This window comes from Oncorhynchus masou, chromosome 18, assembly GCF_036934945.1.
Source record: "Oncorhynchus masou masou isolate Uvic2021 chromosome 18, UVic_Omas_1.1, whole genome shotgun sequence".
In the NCBI taxonomy this organism is placed as follows: Eukaryota; Metazoa; Chordata; class Actinopteri; order Salmoniformes; family Salmonidae; genus Oncorhynchus; species Oncorhynchus masou.
In genome coordinates this window covers 23,638,741-23,650,266 of record NC_088229.1, presented here as the reverse complement: position 1 = coordinate 23,650,266, position 11,526 = coordinate 23,638,741, and the positions used below count along the sequence as shown (strand labels likewise).

The 11,526-nt window shown below is 41.7% G+C and overlaps 1 protein-coding gene across 2 annotated transcripts in view; it reads right to left on the bottom strand.

The window, feature by feature from the left end:
* Positions 1–2,950: 2,950 nt before the first annotated feature.
* Positions 2,951–11,526, bottom strand: part of LOC135503655 (chemokine-like protein TAFA-1) — a 42,285-nt gene continuing 33,709 nt past the window's right edge. For both annotated transcript variants that reach the window (XM_064921809.1, XM_064921810.1), the window contains exons 3-6: positions 8,037–8,177; positions 4,083–4,207; positions 3,857–3,915; positions 2,951–3,712 (exon numbers count right to left, since the gene is read on the bottom strand). In XM_064921809.1, coding sequence (XP_064777881.1) covers positions 3,880–3,915; positions 4,083–4,207; positions 8,037–8,177 — 302 coding nt within the window. In that variant the 3' untranslated portion in view covers positions 2,951–3,712; positions 3,857–3,879. The remainder of the gene's footprint in view (positions 3,713–3,856; positions 3,916–4,082; positions 4,208–8,036; positions 8,178–11,526) is intronic.

Sequence of the window (11,526 nt, the reverse complement as noted above, 5' to 3'; positions counted from 1 at the left end):
GTTTGTAAATGTGTTATTGTTTTTGTTTGCCTGATCAAGTCTTTAATCATTGATGGAGCCCAAATGGTTTGGCGGCACCGGCGTTCTCAGCATGAATGATTTAGATGAACGCTGGAGGAGCCTGGAGAGGAACCTGATGTCAACTTTAATTAGAATCGAGTTTGGTCCGCATTACCTTGACTTTGAAATCCCTGCATCCCACAGGGAGACAGTGCCTGGTTTGAGAGGATGTGATTAGACTTGGTAATATCTTGGTGGCTGGCTGCTGCCTGTTGTACTTGGAAAGAATGGCAAACACTAGAACAGTTTGTTTTACTCTACTGTAGGCTATGTATGGGGTCCGTGCTTAATTTTCTTGCCAGTTGTCCACATAAACTACTGTACATTGCACAACCACCTAATGTAGTGGTGGCTGAAGTGGTGGTACACACTGATTCATTGACTCGATCTTGGTACAATCATTGACTTAATATCTGACACTACTCATCATGATATTGAGTTTGACTGACTTACAAAATGTGTAAATGGGTTGGTGCAGGTGTTGAGTGTGAGCACTGTCAGTGCCATCCAGTGTGAATATGTTTATATCTAGAATATCCCATGGGGATCCAGCACTGAGGTGGAATAAGAACTGGAGACTGCATCCAAGATGTTCAACTGTTGTTTTCAAGGTAATCTACTCACGCTCGTAGACGTCGATTCATCGACCGTCTACATCCGGGTTGCATCCGGTTTATACCGACCAACATCACATGTGCACTAGCGCACATGTAGCAGCGCGAGTAGCGACGACATCATCACATCATCCAAAAACAAGGCAGACATTGGATGAATATAATTTGTTAATATCATTGGCTGTGAGTGATGTGGAAAGAAAATCTGCATTTGTGCACGAAGGTGATGACTAATGTGTCTTATTAGGAATTTTCAAATCTGACTTTTCTATGTGGCTGTTTATGGAAATTGTCTTTCTGGGGTGGGCATCAGTTAAACTGCAGTACCGAAGCAAAACTGTAGGAGTAGTCAAAACTGCTTCCAGACCAGAACCCTGGCCCCTTGGGATCCAGCAGAGAAGGGGTCCTATGGGTACCTCTCTGTTGTCCCCTGATGCCTCACTTGCTTCCTGACAAAAAGTCAAGGTGGATCAGCGTCAGTTGTCACATATTTGTCACAGTTCTGCACCACAATGTGAGCCATCAGGCCCCGCGGGAGCAGCCTGGAGTGTGTCTGATTTTATGGAGCTGGTGCTTCTTCAGAATCTCCTGCAGTTAGCTAACATTAAATTATCATTAGTGTCATAGTGTTTGGTAGTGTGATGGAGGATCTGTTTTACTGTCAAACAAACGACTTTAGTTAGAAACAGAATATGGCTGAATGTCAGATTCTGGGTAAGAGGGAGAGGAGAGCTGAATGAGACAATTGGAAGCTGCGGTTGAGTAGCCATTGGTAGGATGAGCAGCCATGTTGGGAATCTATCCAGGCCAGGGCACCGAGGTTATCACCCCTGTTCTAGCCACAAGATTTTTAATGACCACTGAGTCAAGACCTCAGTTTCAACAGCTCCTCCACAGATAATTGAAGATGATAACTTTTCAGAGTGCTTCAATTTAGCCGATGATTCCCTCCATGAGGCACAATGCTGCATACTGTGGTTTCACCTTCAACTACTGTTCACCTCTGTCTCATTTATCTTTTTCACAGAATCCCAGTAGCCCAGTCCTACCAGCTTAATCATTTCATCTGCAGCATGATTGTAAAGGGAGCCTTTAAAGGAAGCACCACCTCCATTAAACAGTGTTTTAGTCATTCATTTGCTTTCTTAGGCTGTGCGCTTACACTGGTACTGTATGCACACTAGCAGTTCATCAATAGTTGTTCAGATTGGAATACACTTTAGAACAAATTTCAGAATACAGTTACAATACAGTGCCTTTATTTGCATGTTACTTTCTGCTGTCACTAGCCTTGCCTGCCGCTGGTGCGATGTGATTTCACTGTGTGTTTATATGCTGTGTTTGACCCACAAGCACAGATGGAGATTCCAGACAACATGTGCCAGAGAGCAACACTCAGAAGATCCCTTCAGGGTGTCTGGTGGTTTTACATCTGCCTGCTGACTGCTTGGTTGCTGGTGCTTTGTAATATAAAAATATTTTCTATAATCTGCTTCGTGCTCCATTGGGCATCCTTTGTTGAGCTGAAGACTTCAGAGTAAATCTGTTTTTTATTGACTGTCCTTATTCGTCAAGTTAATTTCTTCTCTACAATGTGAGCAGAACACTTCAAAACCCCAGTCTGTTAGGGTAGAATTCCCAGAGTGCTGCAGTTCTGTAGCTACTGTTTTATGGATTCAACTGGTCAAGTAAGCTACCCAATACAAAAGATGCATGTACACGGGTGAAAGTAGGCCGGTACGGTCCATTATGGCGTCCCAGCAAAATAAATGATGGGGGTACGCTATACCGGTAAAACTTGAGTCTATCACAATAATTTACACAAAATGCCAATAAAACTATAGGCTATTAAACCATTATTTAACATTACCACAGTGGTGTAGTGGAGGATAAACAATGCAGCTTACCCACATTTTTAGGGGGCTGGACAGTTTACCCAGCTTTTGCAGAAAAATGCATTGAAAGTATAGGTGGTGTCATTTATTTTACCACTACTTCGGCAGTAAGAAAATAAATCTTTCACCTTTGAATGTACAAATTAAAAATTGGCATTCTGGTCATGTGATTTCCTCTACTTACTTAACCCAATTAGCAGGCTATTTGATTGTGATCGTTGTGATTTCTGACATCTGTGCACTGGAGGCAATTATTATCCAGATTATCACTTATGATAAGCTGATTTTGTTGATACTTCAAGCAGCCAATGCTAAATAGATATTTCATTACATAACACACCATAGATTAATTTAATATTTATGCACAATGCAATGGTAGACTTTTAATATGTTGAAGAATTTGACACACATAAGGCTTCTAAAGAAGTAAAAAACAACAAAATAGGCCTACTGTGTTTTTTGGTAAACATTCAACTGTTTGATGGACAACAGAACTATAAAAGGAAGCAACAGAGATGACCTAAGGAATTCAAGTACAAAAACGGTTTTGATAAAAGAAACATGTCTTGTTATTGGCCAAATGATTCCAATGTACAGTTGCATCCTCACATGATCTACACCTATAGGTTATTGTATGTTTAAGAAACACTAGACCTTTGGCTGTGGTCTGGAATCTGGAACACATGGACAAGAACAAAACAGATCAGAGTTTGGAATCATTTACATCTCACCACCATCATACTGTAGACAATGTTCTTGTTCACATGAAGATACTGAAACATGGTATATACAGAATCCTGAGGCCCCACGGCAAGTTTTCCTCAAAGTAACCCAGAAATGTCTCTCTTTCGCCGAGTCTGTCTGAGTTTGCTGATACCAGAGAACGAAGAGCTGGAGAACAGTGGCGGCAGTAGATTCTCAGACGAATAACAGACACATTTCAGATGTGCTGTACATCCAAATGCAGTGTTCCATCAAATTACAACATTGTGAAATCACTGGGTTCCCCATTGCTATGCTTCAGCTGCATCATTCCTCAGTGCCCTTGAGCAGCAGTTTCTTTGAGAATTCACACCTTTCTATAAAGGGATGTTCACACGTATAACTGTAAGGTATGCTGAATGTCTGGGTCCTTGGATTGATCTGAAACAAACAAAAGGGAGTGCACTCAGATATTGTGATACAGTGTATTACAGTGCAGATATAATTGTATTGATTATTAGATGGTTTATGGTAAGATGGTATACATTAACAGCTCTATGGAAGATGGAACATGTCAAAGCTGACCTTTGCAGTTGGCCCATCTAAAGTTAGAGGTATTCTTTGCTTGCAGGTTGTTGGGTGTTCTAAACAAGAAAAGAGACAGTTTTCTCATATTCTTGAGTCAATACCTTGTGCCTTTGTCTGTCAATATAAAACTCTATATTGGTCTGTTGGTGCAAATCTCCCATGACTGTACCTATCCCTCCTCCAATATAACTCTGATTCAAATTGTAATGAGAGGTTATCTTACCCGGGTGGTTTTGATCTTGTTCCCAGCGTAACACATCCAGCCTGAGTTGTCAGGCAGCGTCTTGCACTCTTCATCCTCCAGACATGGCTCCATCTCGCACCACCACTTACCAATCACTATGGATGCTGCAGGCAACAAAACCATAAGGTGACCTGAGTATGTCTTACCCAGTGGAAACGGAGGCAATATGAGAGAGCAGTATATGACTTGAAGATGGATTGGTGGCTAGCACTGAAGCAACCTTAGGTGTATTTACAGTGGCTTGCGAAAGTATTCACCCCCTTTGGCATTTTTCCTATTTTATTGCCTTACAACCTGGAATTAAAAAATATTTTTGGGGGGTTGTATCAATTGATTTACACAACATGCCTACCACTTTGAAGATGCAAAATATTTTTGATTGTAAACACACAAAAAAGACAAAAAAGGACAACTTGAGCATGCATAACTATTCACCCCTGCAAAGTCAATACTTTGTAGAGCCACCTTTTGCAGCAATGTCACGCCCTGACCACAGAGAGCCTTTTTATTCTCTATTTTGGTTAGGTCGAGGTGTGACTAGGGTGGGTAATCTAGGTTGTTTTATTTCTGTGTTGGCCTGGTATTGTTCCCAATCAGAGGCAGCTGTTTATCGTTGTTTCTGATTGGGGATCATATTTAGGCAGCCTTTTCCCAACTGTGTTTTGTGGGATCTTGTTTTTGTGTTGTTGCCTTTGAGCACTTCATTTGACATGACGTTTCGTTGTTTCTTTATCTGGTCTTGTTCAAAGTTTCACGTCAATAAACATGTGGAACCCAGATCACGCTGCGCTTTGGTCCGAGTATGCTTCCAACGACGGTCATGACAAGCAATTACAACTGCAAGTCTCTTGTGGTATGTATCTATAAGCTTGGCACATCTAACCACTGGGATTTTTGCCCATTCTTCAAGGCAAAACTTCTCCAGCTCCTTCAAGTTGGATGTGTCCCGCTGGTGTACAGCAATCTTTAAGTCATACCACAGATTCTCAATTGGATTGAGATCTGGGCTTTGACTAGGCCATTCCAAGACATTTAAATGTTTCCCCTTAAACCACTCAAGTGTTGCTTTAGCAGTATGCTTAGGGTCATTGTCCTGCTGGTAGGTGAACCTCCATCCAAGTCTCAAATCTCTGGAAGACTGAAACAGGTTTCCCTCAAGAAGTTCCCTGTATTTAGCACCATCCATCATTCCTTCAATTCTGACCAGTTTCCCAGTTCCTGCCGATGGAAAAACATCCCCACGGCATGATGCTGCCACCACCATGCTTCACTGTGGGGATGGTGTTCTCAGGGTGATGAGAGGTGTTGGGTTTGCGCCAGACATGACGTTTTTCTTGATGGCCAAAAAGCTCAATTTTAGTCTCATCTGCCCAGAGTACCTTTTTCCATATGTTCGGGGAGTCTCCCACATGCCTTTTGGCAAACACCAAACATTTTTGCTTATTCTTTTCTTTAAGCATGGGCTTTTTTTCAGTCCACTTTTCCGTAAAGCGCAGCTCTGTGGAGTGTACGGCTTAAAGTGGTCCTATGGACAGATACTACAATCTCCGCTGTGGAGCTTTTTAGCTCCTTCAGGGTTATCTTTGGTCTCTGTTGCCTCTCTGATTAATGCTCTGATTGCCTGGTCTGTGAGTTTTGGTGGGTGGCCCTCTCTTGGCAGGTTTGTTGTGGTGCCATATTCTTTCAATTTTTTAATAATGGATTTAATCTCTGTGGGATGTTCAAGGTTTCTGATATTTTCTTATAACCCAAACCTGATCTGTATTTCTCCACAACTTTGTCCCTGACCTGTTTGGCGAGCTCCTTGGTCTTCATGGTGCCGCTTGTTTGGTGGTGCCCCTTGCTTAGTTATGTTGCAGACTCTGGGGCCTTTCAGAACAGGTGTGTATATATACTGAGATTATGTGTCAGATCATGTGACACTTAAATGAAGTCCACCTGTGTGCAATCTAACTAATCATGTGACTTTAGAAGGTAATTGGCTGCACCAGATCTTATTTAGGGGCTTCATAGCAAAGGGGGTGAATACATATGCACACACCACTTTTCCGTTTCACTTTTTTCTTTTCATTTCACTTCACCAATTTGGACTATTTTGTGTATGTCCATCACATGAAATCCAAATAAAAATCCATTTAAATTACAGGTTGTAATGCAACAAAATAGGAAAAACGTCAAGGGGGATGAATACTTTTGCAAGGCACTGTAAAGCATTTCTTACATGCATTTCAAATCAAAGAGAAAGCCAGACGTCTAGACATGTTAATTGAAAGAGGGGGCATAGCTGTAACTAATGCAGGACATATTCTTGCTCTGGAAAGAGAAAATTGCCTTAAATACAGGGTAAATGTCCAACACATCTTGGATGTCTGACAGAGAAAAATACCCTGTCAGTCCTGACAGACAAAAGAGACCTCAAATTCCCTCACTCTGTTTGTGTACTCTGCTCAGTAATTGTGGAAACATTTCCTAATGGTTAGAATCTAAAGAAGCATACAAGCAGGTGAGAAGTGATGCTTGCTGTCAGGGCCCCAGGCATAAGCGACACAAGTGACCCCAAAAAATGTAAGACAGTGGTCAAAACATTAAGGACCCCCCCCCCTTGCACTCGGAACACACTCAATATTTTGGGGCAAAGCTTTCCGCAGGAATGCTGGCCCATGTTGACTCCAAATGCTGCCCACAGTTGTGTCAAATTGGCTAGATGTCACTTAGGTGGTGGACCATTCTTGATACACATGGGAAACTGTTGAGTGTGAGGAACCTGGGTAGAAACCTTAGATTTGTGTCGGGACTATATCTGAAATAGTATCCAAATAACGTTTTTAATGAAAATATGTCAATCATTATTTGAATATGTTGGTAACCTGTTGTATAAAAGTGATAATGCCCTTGAAGCTGGTGTTTGGAGGATGTATTGGCATTGTTTGCGAGCCTGACATGAAACAACACCCCTGCAAATATATCCTCCAAAACCAGCTTCTCGGGCGTTATCACTTAACTATAGTAATTACAGCCGAATACCGACTGGGTACTATTTTGTTAGTCACTTTCACTCAGAGATCATTAACATGGTATAAGTCATTGCAAAATGTGCAGAATTGCAGGAGATTAGCTATAAAACTGCAAAAATGTAGCTTCACTACATGGCAAAATGAGTATACAATTTAGCATTTTCTCTCTGCCCCACAGCATAGGAAAAAATACAGTATATAGGCAGTAATATAGGCTACTACTGTCTTCTATTGGATCTTTACTAGAGATGCTAAAATTGTCTCATCTGTCAAAAAACCAATACATACAATTCATAAAGCAACAGTACATTTCCACAGTACAAAATTAGGTAGTTGAGTATGACCACAACTTCAGTAAAATATTTGTCTGAGTGTTCTTGGCTGTCCTAGTCTAAGTGGTTTTCCACTTGGACCTGTTCCTTACGGTGAAGAGGGTCACCGTGTTTTTTTTTTTGCCAGGAGTCTGATCGAACAAAGTTTATAGTGCATCTATTAAACAACAACTCCTTAGGCTGCTGTCTTAGACCTGGCACAAATCAATACAGGATGCATAATACACAAAGAACCATTGCAACCTCTCTAGGGAATGTACTGTATGCCATTGATGAATGCGTGTGTTCTATATACATTCTATACATTCTCTCAGGTTAATACTTCTGCAGTGAGCAAATCAAAAGAAAGGGATGGTGCATCTCCGTCTCTACTGGCCACCTGCTGTGAGAAATGCCATCCCAGATCTATTGGGAAAGGCTGAAGCATTATATACAATCCAAGTTATGCAACCCTGATAAAAAAATGATTCAAGAACTGGTTCTATAAGAAGCATCTGTGTGTGCGAGTCCAATCTGTGATAGGGCACACACTTCCCTTGCACCTGCAATACCAATGGGGGTTGGGATGCTAGTCTTACTCTACTCACCATCAACACAGGAGGGTCTGTTCCTGGTGGTCCCTGCCACCTTCCCTGGTAGGCAGGAACACTTGACCGTCTGGGACCGCTCCTCAATCTTGTTCTTATTACAACATCTGTGAGCTGCAATCACTTCACACGTTCCTCCTTCTAGGAAAAGATAAACAAAAGCAAACAAGTAAAAACTGTTCAAAATAACTTAGGTTAGTCAATGGCAAAGTTAGAACAATCAACAATGATTTATGTAGCTACTGTATGTTGGTAGGCCCGTTGTTGGCCTGTTAAATTCCTGTGTATGTTCTAGGCTTTATCTCAATATCAACATACTGTAGATGGTATCTCTTTATGCAAGATATCTCAAGTGTATTACATGTGAGTAATGTCTGTCGTGCGTTTTGCGCATTGATTGAGTGAGGCCCCAGAGGTCCCTAGCTTGTATGAGAGACTAGATAAAGACATCATCAGGATGAGAAGGCCTCCAGGGGCCCTCCCTCCGTCTTAGTCTGAATAATGTCCCTTCATGTAATTATCAGGAGGTTGGTTCACTTTGCCTACAGGACACCGTCCCCCGCCATCCCCCTCATCAGGCTGGCTGTCTTATTCTGCCTACGGAACATCTCCCTATCAGGATGCCCCCCCTACAACTAACACTAACAACACAACAAGTATGACCAATCCAATAATTAGGCCTGTCTGTCGACCAAAGACAAGGAAAGTTTATATGTGAATCAGGAGGCAAATATGAAATGTTCCCCATTTGGTGGAGTTTTTAGAGAGAAACGTATATGCCATTACGTTTTCAAAATGTGTTACGACTAGAGAATGTAATTGCAGAGCAGCAGTGGATATCACCAGCTGATGAAAGTAATACCATGGAACAGATAACCCATGAGACTGGGTTGAATAATACTGCTATCACCTTACCCTGTGCAATATCCAAAGATTAGTCAAATACAGCCAATGGACTTTTTCCCAACTAGATAGAAATGTAGATTTGTCTTCTAACATATAAGATTTCAAGTGAGACCCATATTCAGAGTCAAAGCCCAGATAGACATTTAAAAGAGTTTAAATTCAGGTTGGAGAAGAGGTCGGTGTCAGCTTCATGCTATAATTCAGCGATCATGTTCAAGCCTGGAGAGATGATCTAACACGACCTCTCCTGAACCCTGGATGACCTCCTGACCCCTGATTGAAAGGAGACCACACAGCCTATTCTCCTCTAACAATGACTGACTCAATCATTCCACCACCTCATCTCAATAGCAAGAGGATTTAGTTTAAACATCTTCAATACAACATGGAAAGAATTGTGAAGACTGCCAAATGTTACCATTATGTGTTAGTGTTTAATTAGGATTCTTCATATACTTCACCCACACACAGCCTTTTTGCATAACATTGTGTTTTTCAGAGTGTGCATTGTACATCACCCTGTCAGCTATCTGAAGTGTTGTTTCAGCCTAGCTTGACTGAGAAGTGACTGCAAATAACAGCAATAGAGATTGGAAGCTCCGTTGGAGACAGCCTAGAGGTTTAATTGGCAGAAATAATTGTAATAGAATAATTAAACAATGGTAATTGACTAAGTTTAATTGAATGGGAGGAAACAAATTAAAGACCTTCGCTTTCCAAATCTCTCTGTCTGACCAGATTTCTCAATAATACCGTGTGGTTTCAGTGGGATTTTCGTGACTCAAGGCTGGTGGTTGAGAACAGCCTTTGGCAGGAGTTGAGGAGAGACATAAACTTTATCTCTGAACCTGTATGACAACGTGGGCATGTTTGCACAATGATAATCCTGATTTTATTTAGCAGTGGAAGCAGTAGGCCATCAGCTAAAACAACAACAGCCCACAGGGGTTTGTTCTCTTTAATGCATCTTCTTAATTGCATAAGACAAGACCCAGATTAATCCTTTGATCCATTAAAAACCACACTACTCAACAGAATCCACTTTGTTCGTTGCTTGTTGAGAGGAGCAGCAACGAGAATAGGAGAAGTTTGAGTCTGGATATACTCTATATTTGGAAATCGTCACCTCTGAAGAATATATTAAAATCAAATAAAAATGCAAATAGGCTTGGTTATTTCCAGCTGGTAGGTGTTTTCGGTGGCTTTAAACAAAAGTCATGTGAAACTGATGAGCGTTCTTTAAGCTCAGTCGGTGTGGCTCAGTTTGTGACTGCCACACTCTTAATGCTCCGAGACTCCATCTCTACGCACACACGCTGCATGCTCAGAGACCACATCTCTGCGTCATGAATATATCAGGGGGAGATGGAGAATAACATGGCTGGAGATGAATAGTGTCTCATCAGGTGACGGCTGCTGGAGCCATGCCAGGATATAATTGTTTTCTGTATTTCCATTCCCTCTTCCATTATCAATCACTGAGAACAAAGTCAGCTGCCCTAATGACAAATGGCTTCAGAACTTGTGCGTGCGTGTTTGTGTAGTTATGTGTCTCATGGAAGCTGTGATATTGTATAAAGGTTGGGTGGGATGGTGTGCTTTCTGAAAAGCACAAAATATCCCATCTCTCTCTGAAAAGCACATTATGTTAAGCAGGTCATGGGCCAGTTCCTTATCTCTTTCTTTATTGTTTCTCCCACTATTGTGTTGACTGGCGGAGAACAGGAATCCTGCCGAGACAGTCGTTCCAGGGGGTAGAGGGGTAATGCAGGCAGGAACAGGAGGGGCTCTGTTAGTAACGCACTATTTTAGTTGCCATACCATGCCATGTTTCTGCCAGTGCCCTCTTCCTGTCTTGTACAGTAATCTAAACATTGGGTTTGTCAGAACACAGGTGCCACACAACCTGCAACCCGATAGGTCTGGGTCACATTTATTTATTTAGCTAGAGACATTGACCTTTTGAAAGCGCCTGCAAGTTTGCTGAGGTTATAAACTATTTTTCATTGCATTTTGAGGAAAGATAAGGTACTGTCCTGATATTTGACCATGTACTTTCTGTGGCATTCAGGGGACGTGGTTGTTACACTTCAAACCAGAGTAAAAGGGGGTGGGGAGGCCTGGTTCGTGGGGCCTGCAGAGAAAGACATTTGTGTGAGCTCTTAATATTTTAGGAACCCATGATTTGGACAGGTCACAACACCTGGTGTCCACAATAAATCCGTTTCTAAGGCGTAAAAGAGGAGTAAATCAGTTTCTGAGGGGTAACAGAGGAGTAAATCAGTTTCTTTGGAGTTTGGAAAGCGATGAAAGCCAGGAGAATTTAGGAATTAGGACTTATTACCCCTGCAATAGAGGTTCCTACTGTAGTGTCAACCCATGTATGACAATTACACACAACATTGACATTCTACAATTGCGTGGATCTAAGATTCTCTGTGCCTAATGAATGTGAACAGGGGCCATATGCGACCAATAAATGGCTATTCACCAGTGATGAAGCTGCTATTGCTCAGACACAAATGTTCTCTACATCTCACTAGAAATGTGCCATAAGCATGCCAAGACTTGCTGTCTACTGTAA